Genomic DNA, 17,973 nt, shown 5'->3' with positions numbered 1-17,973 from the left:
CGTCCGTCCAGATTTACCCATCGCGAGTGTCCCTGACAACACCTGCTTCATCGCCATCACTATTTCTCGCAGATTCCAAGCGCCCATCATTCGTCTCGTCCTCTTCATCTCCTTCCCCGTGTGAGTCGCTCTCTAACGCCCTCTAACGACAGGTGCATTAGCAGCATCAGTGGCAGGCTGCATGCTACGGCTCTCTCCACTGTGGTCTTCACACTCATGATTTTCGGAAACTATTTTTGATCGTTTTGGACCAGACTGGTCACTGACTTTGAAAAAGTTAAGTAAAGTTTGTTGTCTTTTTGACATCGTAGACACGAAGCTAACTGTTATTCAACCAGCGCAAGCGTATGTGTCTCCCCCCCCCCCCCTCTCCCCCCGCCCTTACCCTGAAAATTGAAACGCATCAAAAAGGCAAACACAAGATTTTTGAGGAACTTCAGTGGGGAATAAAGACTAACTAGACATATAACAACATTGAACACCGCACAAACAGTGTTTTTTTTTTCATTTTGGCGATTTATTTTTCATAGTGACACGGGAGGTGGCGGATCCAATTTCAGAGTTCCGGCTCAAATTAAGCCCTGAGGACATGGCGTGAGGAGGTACGGCCAGCATGCATAGCCTCTGTCCCCAGGCAGGACACCACTGAACTCTGCTGCAGAATAAGAGAAATGTTGGATGGATATACATGTGTTAAGACTTTAGGCAATTTGATGCAATGTGTGCCTTATATGGCTATCTATAATAAAGTATGACGAGCACTTTAAATTCCTTAAGATGACCTCTACACCTGACCTCTCATTACATCACCAAAATTCTGCCTATGCTACACCTTACTTCAAAAGTACACTCCTTCGGGTCAGTAAAATTCTCACCTTGTGCAAACCTCTGTGCCAGTGAGGATGCTCGGAACATCCTAGAATCATGAACTGATCCCGGCCATTTAGCCTCAATGTTGGAAATGAAATGAGCTCCATCACAGATCATCTGTATGCACGGAGGATAGGAGTCAATGATGAGGTTTCACAGGGCATAAATGTAACATTGCTCAGCATTACTCAAAGGGGCTGATGTGGTGTTTTTCAAAATTTTCAAATCTTCAAACAAACAAACTGATTCTATAACTTGCTTATTCACACGAATGTAAATTCTTATTGTTCTGCAGTTTAAGAAGGAAACATTATAAACCTGTGTTGTTGTTACTGTTATCTGTCAAATTATATATAAAGTTTTATTTAACACTTTATGAAGGGAAACATCATTATGGTTCTGTATAAATACCACATTCAGCTGACAGAAAACATCAAGCAATTACTTTATTTATTTATTTCCTGATCTGATGTTTCACCTTTAATAACTCCCAGACTCATAAATACATATCACATATATATTATATATCATATATATATTATATATCATACAAATATAGCTCATATATATATTATATGTCATATAAATATATCTCATATATGTATTATATGTCATATAAATATATCTCATATATGTATTATATGTCATATAAATATATCTCATATATATATTATATGTCATATAAATATATCTCATATATATATTATATAAATATATCAGTAAGTTTATATTTAAACACCTGAACTAATCTCATCCTGTTACAACTCTGAGAAAACATGTTATTCTTACTGGAAATTCTAAATATTTAATAAAGTTCCTAAAAAAATAAATCTTTATTTATAAGAAATCCAGATAAATCTGGAATCTTATAAATAAGATTTACACTGACGTCATTTTCCTGCGACCCTCCAGGAAACAGGCGGCGGAGCCAAAATGGCGCAGAGTCGGAACGGAGCAGCGGAAGAAGCTGATGTTGGTTAACATCAGAAGCGGAACCTAAAACATCCAGATCCGTTACACAAGCTCAGCCAGAGTACCGAAGAGCCCGCGGAGGACCCGAGCCGCCCGTGCATGGTGAGAGTTGGGTTCTGATCAGGTTATTAATCAGGTTATTGATCCTCCTGGAGCGGCGCACAGCTCCGCAGCTAGCATGCTAACATGTTGAGTCACGGGTGTTTGTCCTCCGGAGATTTACCGGCTGCAGCGGCGTGAACGCGACCCGGGGCCCTTCATTCTCGTCGGAAAAGCCCACAGCTCCGAACCGAACCACGGTTCCGCTTTCGGATAGAATAAAGGCGTCGTAACGGTTCCCGGTTCTGTTAATGCGCCAGAGCGGGGTCTTCCTGTTAGCGGCTAATGCTAACTGAGGAGCTAACCGGGGAGCTAACCGGGGAGCTAACTGGGGAGCTAAGCTTTTTTCAGAGGTGAGCCACATCTGTCACAGGTTATTCTCACAGGTAGCAGAATGAAAACTTAGTTAAACGTCTTATCAGGAGAGCCACCTGTAACGTCACTGATGACGTGTGTTTTTAAATGTTTGTGAGTGATACCTGAGAGCCAGGTGAATCTGAAGCTGCTCAGATGTGTGTTCCCAGAACATTCAGAGCAGGGAACTGAGGTCTGACCGTTCAGGCTCTTTAGCTCAGGACTCAGAACAGGATGTGTCCTCAGGTGAAGGCCACGAGAGTCCAGTTCCAGGAGTACAGGTGAGACAGGAAGCTTACCTGCATCAGATGATCTGTTCCCGGTTAGCATCGCAGATGATCTGTTCCCGGTTAGCATCACAGATGATCTGTTCCTGGTTAGCATCACTGATGATCTGTTCTGGTTAGCATCAGATGATCTGTTCTGGTTAGCATCGCAGATGATCTGTTCCTGGTTAGCATCACAGATGATCTGTTCCTGGTTAGCATCACAGATGATCTGTTCCTGGTTAGCATCACAGATGATCTGTTCTGGTTAGCATCACAGATGATCTGTTCCTGGTTAGCATCACAGATGATCTGTTCCTGGTTAGCATCACAGATGATCTGTTCTGGTTAGCATCACAGATGATCTGTTCCTGGTTAGCATCACAGATGATCTGTTCTGGTTAGCTTCACAGATGATCTGTTCCCGGTTAGCATCACAGATGATCTGTCCTGGTTAGCATCACTGATGATCTGTTCTGGTTAGCATCAGATGATCTGTTCCCGGTTAGCATCGCAGATGATCTGTTCCCGGTTAGCATCACAGATGATCTGTTCTGGTTAGCATCACAGATGATCTGTTCCTGGTTAGCATCACAGATGATCTGTTCCTGGTTAGCATCACAGATGATCTGTTCTGGTTAGCATCACAGATGATCTGTTCCTGGTTAGCATCACAGATGATCTGTTCCTGGTTAGCATCACTGATGATCTGTTCTGGTTAGCATCAGATGATCTGTTCCCGGTTAGCATCACAGATGATCTGTTCTGGTTAGCATCACAGATGATCTGTTCCTGGTTAGCATCACAGATGATCTGTTCCTGGTTAGCATCACAGATGATCTGTTCTGGTTAGCATCACAGATGATCTGTTCCTGGTTAGCATCACAGATGATCTGTTCTGGTTAGCATCACTGATGATCTGTTCCCGGTTAGCATCGCAGATGATCTGTTCCCGGTTAGCATCGCAGATGATCTGTTCCTGGTTAGCATCACAGATGATCTGTCCTGGTAAGCATCACAGATGATCTGTCCTGGTTAGCATCACAGATGATCTGTCCTGGTTAGCATCAGATGATCTGTCCTGGTTAGCATCAGATGATCTGTCCTGGTTAGCATCACAGATGATCTGTCCTGGTTAGCATCAGATGATCTGTCCTGGTAAGCATCACAGATGATCTGTCCTGGTAAGCATCACAGATGATCTGTCCTGGTTAGCATCAGATGATCTGTCCTGGTTAGCATCAGATGATCTGTCCTGGTTAGCATCACAGATGATCTGTTCTGGTTAGCATCAGATGATCTGTTCTGGTTAGCATCACAGATGATCTGTTCTGGTTAGCATCAGATGATCTGTCCTGGTTAGCATCAGATGATCTGTCCTGGTTAGCATCACAGATGATCTGTTCTGGTTAGCATCAGATGATCTGTTCTGGTTAGCATCACAGATGATCTGTCCTGGTTAGCATCAGATGATCTGTCCTGGTTAGCATCAGATGATCTGTTCTGGTTAGCATCACAGATGATCTGTTCTGGTTAGCATCACAGATGATCTGTCCTGGTTAGCATCAGATGATCTGTTCTGGTTAGCATCACTGATGATCTGTCCTGGTTAGCATCAGATGATCTGTTCTGGTTAGCATCACAGATGATCTGTTCCCGGTTAGCATCGCAGATGATCTGTTCCTGGTTAGCATCACTGATGATCTGTCCTGGTTGTGATTGGCTCGTCCAAACTTCAGGAAGCTGGTAGAACCGCTGTGATTGGCTCGTCCAAACTTCATCAGGAAGCTGGTAGAACCGCTGTGATTGGCTCGTCCAAACTTCATCAGGAAGCTGGTAGAACCGCTGTGATTGGCTCGTCCAAACTTCATCAGGAAGCTGGTAGAACCGCTGTGATTGGCTCGTCCAAACTTCATCAGGAAGCTGGTAGAACCGCTGTGATTGGCTCGTCCAAACTTCAGGAAGCTGGTAGAACCGCTGTGATTGGCTCGTCCAAACTTCATCAGGAAGCTGGTAGAACCGCTGTGATTGGCTCCCGCAGGCAGGTGGTGAGCAGTGCTGGGTTTGTGTTGCTTTGGCACGTTTAAATCTGTTAAACTCCAGATTGAGATTAAAGTTGGATTCATTTAGCAGCAGTGGCGGTGCCGTTGCTACCGGTAACGCTGTGAACCCAGTTTTGATGGGATGTTTTTAGCATTGATCACTCAGTGAGGTCACATGGCTCTGAAAGGATCAGATTATTGGCTAAATTACAATCAGACTGAGCTGAGCGAGGGTAATTCTCCTTGGATATATGGCAGTGAATGAATGGGATCAGAGGCACAAAGCGTGTCATACCCCGGTATGATAGGTGGCGCTGTACCCATTCCAGCTGTTGCTAATAGAGCCACTTCCTGTTGACCTCTTCACCACCAACAACAACAACAAACTCAGGCATTGGAGAAAGATGGAGAACGCAGAGCCAGATGAAGCTACGTCCCTCTACATTTGGTCTGTGATGAGCTGCTTGTTGCACAAACTCGATGCCCAACGGAGCATTCTCCATCGCGTTGTTTGTTTCTTTCTGACGGCGACAACAACAGGAATATCGTCTCCTTTGACTTCCGGGTCACGACCCCGGGAAAACATCTGGAGCATGCGCAGAACGCAAAGTCTGATTCACCTCGTGCTTCAGCGTCTACAAGCAGGTTTAGAGTGACTTTCAGCCCAGTTATCTCGGGTTCTGAATCCCATCCGATCCAGTTCTTAGTCAGATTAAGGTGTCTACATGCACTTAATAACTCAGTCTGATTGTAATTTAGCCAATAATCCGATCCTTTCAGTGCCATGTGACTCTGAAGGTGCGTGTGATTTGTCCACCAGGTGGTGATGGCGGAGCGGCGGACGGAGTGCACGTGGAAGAGACACATCTCAGATCAGCTGAAGCTCAGAGACCGAGTGCAGAGGCACACCTTCGAGGAGATCGTCCAGCAGTGTGAGTGACACCAGCTCTGTTACAGTTCTGTTCAGGTTCTGAAGCAGAACTGGCCCTGAGCTCGGTTCTGGACCAGAACTGGTTTGTGATGATGTCATCGTGTGGTTCCAGATAACCGTCTGCTGGAGAAGTCGGACCTGCAGTCCGTGCTGTCGGAGCGGTACCAGACGGATAAGTATGAGGTCCAGAGGGGACACGAGTCCAGGTGAGATCCCAGGAGGACGGCCAGAACCGCGGCGAGTCGTCAGCATAACCTGTAACATTTCCTGGTTCTGTTCCAGCCCGGCGGACCCGGGCCGCAGCGACGCCCTGCAGCAGGAGATGGCCCAGATCAGGATCCGCCATCAGGAGGAGCTGACGGAGCTGCACAAGAAACGGGGAGAGGTCGGTACCTTCATCACCCTCTGACAGAACCAGAACCAGTCCTGCTGTGGAGTGGACCTTAGATCAGGGGGAGACCCTCCATAAATCAGGCTTTAGCCGTCATGTGATGCTGGCAGGTTTCTGTGACCCGTTAGTTCTTTGTTTACATCGTCTGTTCTGTGCACGACAACATCTGACCTGTCTCAGCCTTCAGGCTATTTTCCTTTGATTGAGATGTGATGGTCCTGGGGAGTCCTTGAAAGTCCTGGAAACACAATGTGACCTGTACTGTGTCTCCTGCAGCTGGCTCAGAGTGTGATTGAACTCAACAACCAGATCCAGCAGAAGGATAAAGAGATCCAGATAAACGAGACCAGGTGAGGACGCACGTGCACACGCAGTTAGTGACATCACATCTGCTGTTCTGTGGGCGTGTCTGCCAGCTGATCGCTGATCAATAATGTGTTCAGGATGTCGGACTATCAGCAGCAGATCGGCGGCCTGGAGGGAGACTGTCGGGAGCTGAGGAGCAGTCTGCAGGTAAAACCTTTACACACCTGGGGGCGGGGCTCTGAAAGGTATTCTGGGACATCCAATCAGAACGTTCCTGTCAGCAGGTGATGAAGGTCAGTGATGAGCAGTAAAAGGTCTGATTACCCACAATCCTCTCTTGCTACCTCTGGCTCCCAGCAGCCCGCTCTCTGCTCCCATCATGCTTCAGTAATGCAGCAATGGGCCCCGCAGCTGCTGACATCACACAGGATGTGACATCACACAGGATGTGACATCACAGAGAGGCTGTTCTGAGACTCTGCAGGCTCTCTGTGGTGATTATCCAACAGAACCGGAGCGTGGGGCAGAGAAGGAGGGAGCTGATCTCAAGTTTTCAACCTGAGACCTTCATCACACTGACCCCTAACCCGAGCCAAAGGCGGCGGCCTGACCCCTAGCCAAAGGCGGCGGCCTGACCCCTAGCCAAAGGCGGCGGCCTGACCCCTAGCCAAAGGCGGCGGCCTGACCCCTAGCCAAAGGCGGCGGCCTGACCCCTAGCCAAAGGCGGCGGCCTGACCCCTAACCCGAGCCAAAGGCGGCGGCCTGACCCCTAGCCAAAGGCGGCGGCCTGACCCCTAACCCGAGCCAAAGGCGGCGGCCTGACCCCTAGCCAAAGGCGGCGGCCTGACCCCTAACCCGAGCCAAAGGCGGCGGCCTGACCCCTAACCCGAGCCAAAGGCGGCGGCCTGACCCCTAACCCGAGCCAAAGGCGGCGGCCTGACCCCTAACCCGAGCCAAAGGCGGCGGCCTGACCCCTAACCCGAGCCAAAGGCGGCGGCCTGACCCCTAACCCTAGCCAAAGGCGGCGGCCTGACCCCTAGCCAAAGGCGGCGGCCTGACCCCTAGCCAAAGGCGGCGGCCTGACCCCTAGCCAAAGGCGGCGGCCTGACCCCTAACCCGAGCCAAAGGCGGCGGCCTGACCCCTAACCCGAGCCAAAGGCGGCGGCCTGACCCCTAGCCAAAGGCGGCGGCCTGACCCCTAGCCAAAGGCGGCGTCCTGACCCCTAACCCGAGCCAAAGGCGGCGGCCTGACCCCTAGCCCTAGCCAAAGGGGCGTCCTGACCCCTAGCCCTAGCCAAAGGGGCGTCCTGACCCCTAACCCGAGCCAAAGGCGGCGTCCTGACCCCTAACCCGAGCCAAAGGCGGCGGCCTGACCCCTAACCCGAGCCAAAGGCGGCGTCCTGACCCCTAGCCCTAGCCAAAGGGGCGTCCTGACCCCTAACCCGAGCCAAAGGCGGCGTCCTGACCCCTAACCCGAGCCAAAGGCGGCGTCCTGACCCCTAGCTTTAGCCAAAGGCGGCGTCCTGACCCCTAGCTTTAGCCAAAGGCGGCGTCCTGACCCCTAGCTTTAGCCAAAGGCGGCGTCCTGACCCCTAGCCAAAGGCGGCGTCCTGACCCCTAACCCGAGCCAAAGGCGGCGGCCTGGATGGATACATGATTGATCTGTAGTTTTGTATTTATTGAGTTCTTGGTATATTCATTTTTGGGTCTGTCGGCTGTGGTCCCAGTTACCTGATCAGGTGTGACTGTTATTGTACCGTGACCCTGCAGGACCTGGAGCGGGCCAATCAGACGCTGAAGGATGAGTACGACGCCCTGCAGATAACCTTCTCTGCTCTGGAGGAGAAGCTCAGGAAGACCACAGAGGACAACCAGGAGCTGGTGTCCCGCTGGATGGCCGAGAAAGCTCAGGAGGCCAACAAGCTCAACGCAGAGAACGAGAAGGACACCAGGTAAGCAGAGCACCTGGGGGAGGGGGCGGGGCCTGTACTGACCATCTCTGAGCGACCCGTTCCGTCTGTGTTTCAGGCGCCGGCAAGCCAAGTTGCAGAAGGAGCTGGCGGACGCAGCCAAAGAGCCTCTGCCCATCGAACCGTCAGTGACTCAGTAACTCTGATCTGAGATGTTTGTGAGACTGTTTTCTGTTTAATCTGAAGGTGTTTCCTCCTCAGGGATGACGACATTGAGGTGCTGGCAGAGGATGGAGGGAAGGGGTGTGCAGGAGAGACCTCCCCCAACCGACAGCTCAGCAGAACTCCCAGGTGAGCTACCTCTGGTGACAGCTAATGGGGATCCCTTCAACAAAAAACAACAAAGCGCCGGGCGCATCGTAACCAAACTGTGAAATTAGAGCGTCTCAGTGAGCCTTAACCATCTGTTTGTGTTTGAGCAGCAGGAAGACATCCCAGCAGCCTCCTGGTGGTTTGCTCGACTCCATCTCCAACATATTTGGGTATGTGGGGGTGTCTGAAGGTCTTTACGGGGTTCTGTGAGGGTCTGAACGGGGTCTGAGGTTCTGTCGGGGGTCCGTTAGGGTTTGTAGAGAGTCTGTGAGGTTCTGTCGGGGGTCTGTTAGGGTTTGTAGAGGGTCTGTGAGGTTCTGTCGGGGGTCCGTTAGGGTTTGTAGAGAGTCTGTGAGGTTCTGTCGGGGGTCCGTTAGGGTTTATAGAGGGTCTGTGAGGTTCTGTCGGGGGTCCGTTAGGGTTTGTAGAGGGTCTGAGGTTCTGTCGGGGGTCTGTTAGGGTTTGTAGAGAGTCTGTGAGGTTCTGTCGGGGGTCCGTTAGGGTTTGTAGAGAGTCTGTGGGGTTCTGTCGGGGGTCTGTTAGGGTTTTTAGAGGGTCTGAGGTTCTGTTGGGGGTCCGTTAGTGTTTGTAGAGGGTCTGTGGGGTTCTGTCGGGGTCTGTGAGGTTCTGTCGGGGGTCCGTTAGGGTTTGTAGAGAGTCTGGGAGGTTCTGTTGGGGGTCTGTTAGGGTTTGTAGAGGGTCTGAGGTTCTGTCGGGGGTCTGTTAGGGTTTGTAGAGAGTCTGTGAGGTTCTGTCGGGGGTCTGTTAGGGTTTGTAGAGGGTCTGAGGTTCTGTCGGGGGTCTGTTAGGGTTTGTAGAGAGTCTGTGAGGTTCTGTCGGGGGTCCGTTAGGGTTTTTAGAGGGTCTGAGGTTCTGTCGGGGGTCCGTTAGGGTTTGTAGAGAGTCTGTGAGGTTCTGTCGGGGGTCCGTTAGGGTTTGTAGAGAGTCTGTGAGGTTCTGTCGGGGGTCCGTTAGCGTTTGTAGAGAGTCTGTGAGGTTCTGTCGGGGGTCTGTTAGCGTTTGTAGAGGGTCTGTGAGGTTCTGTCGGGGGTCTGTTAGGGTTTGTAGAGGGTCTATGAGGTTCTGTCGGGGGTCCGTTAGCGTTTGTAGAGGGTCTGTGAGGTTCTGTCGGGGGTCCGTTAGGGTTTGTAAAGGGTCTGTTAGGTTCTGTCGGGGGTCTGTTAGGGTTTGTAAAGGGTCTGTTAGGTTCTGTCGGGGGTCTGTTAGGGTTTGTAAAGGGTCTGTGAGGTTCTGTTGGGGGTCCGTTAGGGTTTGTAAAGGGTCTGTGAGGTTCTGTCGGGGGTCCGTTAGGGTTTGTAAAGGGTCTGTTAGGTTCTGTCGGGGGTCTGTTAGGGTTTGTAAAGGGTCTGTGAGGTTCTGTTGGGGGTCCGTTAGGGTTTGTAAAGGGTCTGTTAGGTTCTGTCGGGGGTCTGTTAGGGTTTGTAAAGGGTCTGTTAGGTTCTGTCGGGGGTCCGTTAGGCTTTGTAGAGGGTCTATGATGGTCTGTGAGGGTCTATGAGGGTCTGCAGACGGTCTGTGGTCATCTCTGTGGGCATCTCTGAGGGTTTGTGGGACCTCTCTTGGTGTTGTTCATGTTTCTTTGACCACCTTCTGTCCACCTGTCTGTCTGCAGCGTGTCTGAGTGTGTCCAGCCTGGACTCGGCCCCGCCCCCTCCAGGTGAAGGACTGTGTGTGTTACCTGTTGGCTGTGTCAGCAGCTCGGCTGGGACTCCTGTGTGCTCTGAGTGTGCGTCAGTGATCAGAACTGTCACACATCAGGTCCAGTTAGAAACCGTTCTGGAGTCTGAGGTCACCGCTAACACTCCTGAGCTCATCATTTGGCTGACAGAGAGCACAATGTGTCGAGCTGCTGACAGAGTGAACAGTAATGATTCTGATCAGTAAGCATTAATCAATAATGATCAGGAGAGTCCAGTAGAGTCTGAAGGACTGAGTCCTCACACCTGTGTGCAGGTGACATCACCTAATCTGCACACTTGTGTGTGTGTGTTCTGAGCTGTTTCCTCTGCTTCCCCTCCTCACAGCTGCAGGCAGCACCTGAACTGATCTGATTCATTCTGATTTAATGAGAAGAGAAAGCCGGCTCAGATCTCTGTGGATCAGAAATCTGAGCCGGTTAGCTCCGGTCCAGATCCGGTCCAGACCCGGTCCAGACTCGGTCCAGATCCTGTCCTCCTCACATTAACCGCTGTACGTCCTGTAACTATGATGAAGGACACATCTTCCCTGTTTGTAATCTGCTCCTCTTCCTCAGCAGGCGTCGAACTGCCAACTCTTGCAGCGCGTCACCAGAGGGCACCGAGGCATCTTCAGGCGGCTGCGCCGAGGTCCGAGTGCCGTCCACAGCGCTGCATGTGTTCGTAAGTACGTCAGAGGCAGGTGAACGGTAACGGTAGCTGCCACGTACAGAGAAGCAGAACAGGCAGAACTGTGAATGCACTGTGGAGGGTGGAGGCAGGTGGCAAGAGGTTGGAGGCGGTAGGAGGTTGGAGGCGGGTGGCGGCACATTTGGACTAAAAAACAGCTGATTGGTCTGAAACTGTCGTGTTAAAGCTGCCTCTGTGTGTGTTCAGGATGCCCACGACGGCGAGGTTAACGCCGTGAGGTTCAGCCCCGGCTCCCGTCTCGTAGCAACAGGAGGGATGGACCGCAGGGTAAAGCTGTGGGAGGTCATCGCAGGTGAGTTCTGTAACAGGAAGTAGTTTACAGTCGTTGGTGCACCAACAGGAAGTGGTTTACAGTTGGTGTTGCACCAACAGGAAGTGGTTTACAGTTGGTGTTGCACCAACAGGAAGTGGTTTACAGTTGGTGTTGCACCAACAGGAAGTGGTTTACAGTTGGTGTTGCACCAACAGGAAGTAGTTTACAGTCGTTGGTGCACCAACAGGAAGTGGTTTACAGTTGGTGTTGCACCAACAGGAAGTAGTTTACAGTCGTTGGTGCATTAACAGGAAGTGGTTTACAGTCGGCGTTGCACCAACAGGAAGTAGTTTACAGTCGGCGTTGCACCAACAGGAAGTGGTTTACAGTTGGCGTTGCACCAACAGGAAGTAGTTTACAGTCGGCGTTGCACCAACAGGAAGTAGTTTACCGTTGGCGTTGCACCAACAGGAAGTGGTTTACAGTTGGCGTTGCACCAACAGGAAGTAGTTTACAGTCGGCGTTGCACCAACAGGAAGTAGTTTACAGTCGGCGTTGCACCAACAGGAAGTAGTTTACAGTCGGCGTTGCACCAACAGGAAGTAGTTTACAGTCGGCGTTGCACCAACAGGAAGTGGTTTACAGTCGGCATTGCACCAACAGGAAGTGGTTTACAATCGGCGTTGCACCAACAGGAAGTGGTTTACAGTCGGCGTTGCACCAACAGGAAGTGGTTTACAGTCGGCGTTGCACCAACAGGAAGTGGTTTACAGTCGGCGTTGCACCAACAGGAAGTGGTTTACAGTTGGCGTTGCACCAACAGGAAGTAGTTTACCGTTGGCGTTGCACCAAGAGGAAGTGGTTTACAGTTGGCGTTGCACCAACAGGAAGTAGTTTACAGTCGGCGTTGCACCAACAGGAAGTAGTTTACAGTCGGCGTTGCACCAACAGGAAGTAGTTTACAGTCGGCGTTGCACCAACAGGAAGTAGTTTACAGTCGGCGTTGCACCAACAGGAAGTAGTTTACAGTCGGCGTTGCACCAACAGGAAGTAGTTTACCGTTGGCGTTGCACCAACAGGAAGTGGTTTACAGTTGGCGTTGCACCAACAGGAAGTGGTTTACAGTTGGCGTTGCACCAACAGGAAGTAGTTTACAGTCGGCGTTGCACCAACAGGAAGTAGTTTACCGTTGGCGTTGCACCAACAGGAAGTGGTTTACAGTTGGCGTTGCACCAACAGGAAGTGGTTTACAGTTGGCGTTGCACCAACAGGAAGCTGGACACTCAGACGTGATGAAGGTCAGTGATGAGTAGTAAAAGGTCTGATTACCCACAATCCTCTCCTGCTGCCTCTGGCTCCCAGCAGCCTGCTGTCTGCTCCCATCGTGCTCCAGTGATGCGGCGATGGGCCCCGCGGCTGCTGACATCACACAGGATGTGACATCACAGAGAGGCTGTTCTGAGTCTGCAGGCTCACTGTGATGATGATCCAACAGAACCAATCAGCACGGAGCGTCGGGCTCAGGAGGGGGAGGAGGGAGTTGATCTCAAGTTTTCAACCTGAGACCTTCATCACACTGAGCTGTCAGAGTAATCTGATTACATCAGAGTAATCTGAGTACAGTTACCAGGTTACATTGGGGTAAATGGTGATCTAGAGTGGACGATGAGTCGACAGAATTGTGCTGCAACATTAAAATGATGTCGCTCCTACATCTGTTCATGTGTTCAGGTCGCTGTGAGCCCAAAGGAGCTCTGACCGGCAGCAACGCTGGAATCACCAGCATCGAGTTCGACAGTGCGGTGAGTCTTCACTCTGTTTACAGGTGAACGTTTACAGGTGAACGTTTACAGCTGAACGTTTACAGCTGAACTTTGGGTCCGTTTTAACGTGGTTGTTGGTGTCTTACAGGGATCGTACCTGCTGGCCGCCTCCAATGACTTTGCCAGTCGGATCTGGACAGTGGATGACTTCCGGCTGAGGGTGAGTCAGAACTCAGCGGGACCAGAGTGAACTTTAGTCGACTGAACTGCAGAAAAACAAACCACAGAGAGGTCTTTAGGAGTGAGAATTATTGTTTGATCTCACAGCAGAAGCAGCTGATTGATCATGTGATCAGTAACATGTTTACATCAGAACAGCCTGACAGAAGCATCATGTGACCTATGACCTCACAGCAGGTGACCCGTCTGCTCTCTCTCCTCCAGCACACGCTGACGGGCCACAGCGGGAAGGTTCTTTCTGCTCGCTTCCTATTGGACAACGCTCGGATCGTGTCAGGCAGCTACGACCGAACGCTCAAACTCTGGGACCTGCGCAGTAAAGTCTGTACGTGATTGGCCTGCAGGCGTCCGTCCAGCTGTGAGTGTTGACGTGCGCTGACCACCTGTCCCCACCTGTGCAGGTATGAAGACGGTGTTCGCCGGCTCCAGCTGTAACGACATCGTGTGCACGGAGCAGTGCGTCATGAGCGGGCACTTCGATAAGAAGGTTCGATTCTGGGACATCAGGTGGGTTCTGCTCCCGGTACAGCTGTCCTCTGATCACTGATTCCCGATCATTGACCACCGATCATAGATGACCGATTATAGATCATTGATACCCGATCATTGTGTTTCAGGGCAGAGAGCATCGTGCAGGAGCTGGAGCTGATGGGCCGGGTCACGTCTCTGGACCTGAACCACGACCGCACCGAGCTGCTCACCTGCTCCAGAGACGACCTGCTGAAGATCATCGACCTGCGTTCCAACGCCGTCAGACAGACCTTCAGGTGAGCTCGCACAGAACCTGGACCCGTCTGAGGGACAGAACCAGAACCTCATTACCAAGGAGACGGGTCCAAGAGATGGACCTGGGCTGAGGGAAACCGGCTGATGTGATGTCACTGTGTGTGTTTCAGTGCTCCGGGCTTCAAGTGTGGCGCTGACTGGACCAGAGTCACGTTCAGGTGAGTTTTTCCCTGGTTCTGAGTCTCCAGAGGAGACGGATGGTGGCGTTCTCCTGCTGACTGTTTGCTGACTGTTTGCTGTTCCCCTGCTGACTGTTTGCTGTTCTCAGCCCTGACGGCAGCTACGTCGCTGGAGGCTCAGCTGATGGAGCGCTGTACATCTGGAACGTCCTGACGGGGAAATTGGACCGGACTCTGGATCGAAACCACAAGTAAGAAGCAGACCTGAGCTCCACAGGGTCTGGGACTTCTTCCTTCTGGGGTTTGTTTCTGCAGAACAACGATGGCCTGAAAGGAGGATTAAACCATTATTGAGCTCCTGTTTCATTACATCACATTACGGTCATTCTGCAGACGCGTTTATCCAAAGCTACTTACAATAAGTGTGTTCCACATCGGGAGGTAAAAGAACTTCAGGTCACAAGAAATCATAAGTGCATTTCCTTCCAAAACCAAACAGCTAAGAGCAGAACTAGTGCTAGAGTAAGTCCAGAAGGAGGTAGTCCAGAAGAAGGTAGTCCAGAAGGAGGTAGTCCAGAAGGAGGTAGTCCAGAAGGAGGTAGTCCAGAAGGAGGTAGTCCAGAAGGAGGTAGTCCAGATGGAGGTAGTCCAGAAGGAGGTAGTCCAGATGGAGGTAGTCCAAAAGGAGGTAGTCCAGATGGAGGTAGTCCAGAAGGAGGTAGTCCAGATGGAGGTAGTCCAGAAGGAGGTAGTCCAGAAGGAGGTAGTCCAGAAGGAGGTAGTCCAGAAGGAGGTAGTCCAGATGGAGGTAGTCCAGAAGGAGGTAGTCCAGATGGAGGTAGTCCAGATGGAGGTAGTCCAGAAGGAGGTAGTCCAGATGGAGGTAGTCCAGAAGGAGGTAGTCCAAAAGGAGGTAGTCCAGATGGAGGTAGTCCAGAAGGAGGTAGTCCAGAAGGAGGTAGTCCAGATGGAGGTAGTCCAGAAGGAGGTAGTCCAGAAGGAGGTAGTCCAGATGGAGGTAGTCCAGATGGAGGTAGTCCAGAAGGAGGTAGTCCAAAAGGAGGTAGTCCAGATGGAGGTAGTCCAGATGGAGGTAGTCCAGAAGGAGGTAGTCCAGAAGGAGGTAGTCCAGAAGGAGGTAGTCCAGAAGGAGGTAGTCCAGAAGGAGGTAGTCCAGAAGGAGGTAGTCCAGAAGGAGGTAGTCCAGAAGGAGGTCGTCCAGAAGGAGGTCGTCCAGAAGATGGTAGTCCAGAAGGAGGTAGTCCAGAAGGAGGTCGTCCTTGAAAAAGTCGAGTGCCTTTGTTCTACAGCCTTACAGTTTTTATAAGTTACTTTGTACTGCTTCACTAACTGCTGATTGTCTGCAGGAGTGCAGGCCCCTCTCAAAGATTAGCAGTTGGCCACTCTTGGCTGAAACTAGTCTCAATGGGGGCTGTTATCACACAGTGAAACTAAACCAGCAGCAAGCCTACTTAGCAGTCAAAGTCAAGCAAAAAGCAGCCTGGTACACAAGAAAAATGTTACTTACTTATTCTGGATAAGTAAGTGAGTTCCGTCTTCTGCATTGGATAAAATGACCTGAACCCTTTCACAGAGACACTCTTATCCAGTAAAGCCCAAACGGACTCTGTGGAGATTTGGTTCAGCTTGTTAAATGAGTCGGACAGAACCTGTTTCTGGGTTTATTGGTTCTGGTTATTTCCTGAGATCAGGAAGAATCTGTTACTTAGACCCGATCAGTGGTTCTTCTGGATCGATGTGTTTAAACTGGTTCTGCTCGCTGCTGACTGAAGGCGGGTTGGGTTGGATCAGAACCCCAAGGAGTCGCAGACAGATGGAGAACGGGTCCAACCTGCTGATTCATTCTGATTTTCTGAGGCGTAAACAACCTGTCGTTGTCTTCTGCAGCTCTGCCATCAACTCGGTGTCATGGTCGCCGTCGGGAACATACGTCCTCAGCGTGGAGAAGGGCAGCCGGGCCATCCTGTGGTCTGACATGTGATTGGCTGAGCGCTGTCAGCCGGACCTCAGGGGGCGGAGTCAGCAGCCAGCGGACTCATAGGTGGTGGAGGACTCGTCTTCATCCCGACGAAGCTGCGGGCGGAACGAGCGGAGCTGCTGTTTTATGCGTTTGGGTTCAGGAGCTTTTATTTGTTGTTGTTTTAACTTTGACAGAAGAAGGAAACTGAGCGCGCTCTGTGCAGGACCCGACGCTCAATAAAGTTTTATTGGCAGCCGACGGTGAGCAGGGCTCAGAGTCCACAGGACGAGGAGCAGAAGAAGAATAAGACGGACGCAGAGCGCTCTGGGACGTTGGCTCAGGTGCACAGAGACGTTTGCTTGTACAGACTCACTTTCATCCCCACAGAAACAGGAAGTGCTTCACACTAAATGCTTCAGATACAAGATGTTTGAATGTGATGGAGATTAAAGAGGAGAGACGATGTGAACTTTGGTCTGCTGCATATTCTTGTCACAGATTGTTTACTCAGAACCAGCAGGTCCGGTTGTTCCAGTTTGGGTTCCTGTCAGCAGCTGAAACAGATTCCTGAAGCCAGGGAAAATAAACTGCTGAGAGGTGAACCCTGACCCCCAAAGTTAGTGGCACACAAACATATGAAGGGAACAGAGGTGCATCATGGGAGCTCCCCCAGCAGGCTGGGCCTATAGCAGCAGAACTATGGGATGTTTCAGGGTCACCTGAGCCATCCCTAACTATAAGCTTTATCAGGAAGGAAAGTTTTAAGCCTGGTCTTAAAAGTAGAGTTAGGGTAACTAACCCACTGTAGGGTTAGGGTTAACTTTAACCCGCTGTAGAGTTAGGGTTAACTCTAACCAGCTGTAGAGTTAGGGTTAACTAACCAGCTGTAGGGTTAGGGTTAACTTTAACCCGCTGTAGAGTTAGGGTTAACTCTAACCCGCTGTAGGGTTAGGGTTAACTCTAACCCGCTGTAGAGTTAGGGTTAACTCTAACCCGCTGTAGGGTTAGGGTTAACTCTAACCCGCTGTAGGGTTAGGGTTAACTTTAACCCGCTGTAGAGTTAGGGTTAACTCTAACCCGCTGTAGGGTTAGGGTTAACTCTAACCCGCTGTAGGGTTAGGGTTAACTTTAACCCGCTGTAGGGTTAGGGTTAACTTTAACCCGCTGTAGAGTTAGGGTTAACTCTAACCAGCTGTAGGGTTAGGGTTAACTCTAACCCGCTGTAGGGTTAGTGTTAACTCTAACCAGCTGTAGGGTTAGGGTAAACTTTAACCCGCTGTAGGGTTAGGGTTAACTCTAACCAGCTGTAGGGTTAGTGTTAACTCTAACCAGCTGTAGTGTTAGGGTTAACTCTAACCAGCTGTAGGGTTAGGGTTAACTTTAACCCGCTGTAGAGTTAGGGTTAACTCTAACCCACTGTAGGGTTAGGGTTAACTTTAACCCGCTGTAGGGTTAGGGTTAACTTTAACCCGCTGTAGAGTTAGGGTTAACTGTAACCCGCTGTAGAGTTAGGGTTAACTCTAACCCGCTGTAGAGTTAGGGTTAACTCTAACCCGCTGTAGAGTTAGGGTTAACTCTAACCCACTGTAGAGTTAGGGTTAACTCTAACCCACTGTAGAGTTAGGGTTAACTTTAACCCGCTGTAGAGTTAGGGTTAACTCTAACCAGCTGTAGGGTTAGGGTTAACTTTAACCCGCTGTAGAGTTAAGGTTAACTAACCCGCTGTATTGTTAGGGTTAACTCTAACCAGCTGTAGGGTTAGGGTTAACTTTAACCCGCTGTAGGGTTAGGGTTAACTCTAACCCGCTGTAGAGTTAGGGTTAACTCTAACCCGCTGTAGAGTTAGGGTTAACTTTAACCCGCTGTAGCGTTAGGGTTAACTCTAACCCGCTGTAGGGTTAGGGTTAACT

At 50.5% G+C, this 17,973-nt stretch overlaps 1 protein-coding gene, 1 long non-coding RNA gene and 2 other non-coding genes across 7 annotated transcripts; 3 read left to right on the top strand and 1 right to left on the bottom strand.

Annotated features, from left to right (window-relative positions):
- Positions 1–449: 449 nt before the first annotated feature.
- Positions 450–2,706, bottom strand: LOC142387927 (uncharacterized). Of its 2 annotated transcripts, none has more exons than XR_012770277.1 (3): positions 2,421–2,706; positions 876–987; positions 450–655 (listed from the first exon to the last, which is right to left on the bottom strand). It is a non-coding gene; the product is annotated as an uncharacterized LOC142387927 (long non-coding RNA). The 2 variants fall into 2 exon arrangements; XR_012770278.1 differs by having other exon boundaries at positions 2,595–2,706.
- Positions 1,779–16,532, top strand: atg16l1 (ATG16 autophagy related 16-like 1 (S. cerevisiae)). 3 transcript variants are annotated; one of them, XM_075472674.1, is made up of 21 exons: positions 1,779–1,944; positions 5,424–5,535; positions 5,647–5,740; positions 5,817–5,919; positions 6,202–6,275; positions 6,369–6,438; positions 8,002–8,183; positions 8,260–8,325; positions 8,403–8,492; positions 8,624–8,683; positions 10,147–10,191; positions 10,792–10,894; positions 11,108–11,213; positions 12,906–12,976; positions 13,086–13,157; positions 13,382–13,502; positions 13,579–13,684; positions 13,795–13,944; positions 14,074–14,121; positions 14,232–14,333; positions 15,991–16,532. In XM_075472674.1, the coding sequence occupies exons 1-21, from the start codon at positions 1,942–1,944 to the stop codon at positions 16,082–16,084; spliced, it is 1,872 nt and encodes a 623-aa protein (XP_075328789.1). In that variant the 5' UTR covers positions 1,779–1,941; the 3' UTR covers positions 16,085–16,532. The 3 variants fall into 3 exon arrangements, with proteins under 3 accessions (XP_075328789.1, XP_075328791.1, XP_075328790.1); XM_075472676.1 differs by lacking the exon at positions 10,147–10,191; XM_075472675.1 differs by lacking the exon at positions 10,147–10,191 and having other exon boundaries at positions 10,789–10,894.
- Positions 6,524–6,797, top strand: LOC142389101 (small Cajal body-specific RNA 6). Its single transcript, XR_012770403.1, has one exon.
- LOC142389100 (small Cajal body-specific RNA 6) lies at positions 12,472–12,741 on the top strand. Its single transcript, XR_012770402.1, has one exon.
- Positions 16,533–17,973: the final 1,441 nt, after the last annotated feature.

This window comes from Odontesthes bonariensis, chromosome 9, assembly GCF_027942865.1.
Source record: "Odontesthes bonariensis isolate fOdoBon6 chromosome 9, fOdoBon6.hap1, whole genome shotgun sequence".
Classification (NCBI taxonomy): domain Eukaryota; kingdom Metazoa; phylum Chordata; class Actinopteri; order Atheriniformes; family Atherinopsidae; genus Odontesthes; species Odontesthes bonariensis.
This window is presented reverse-complemented; position numbering and strand designations above follow the sequence as displayed.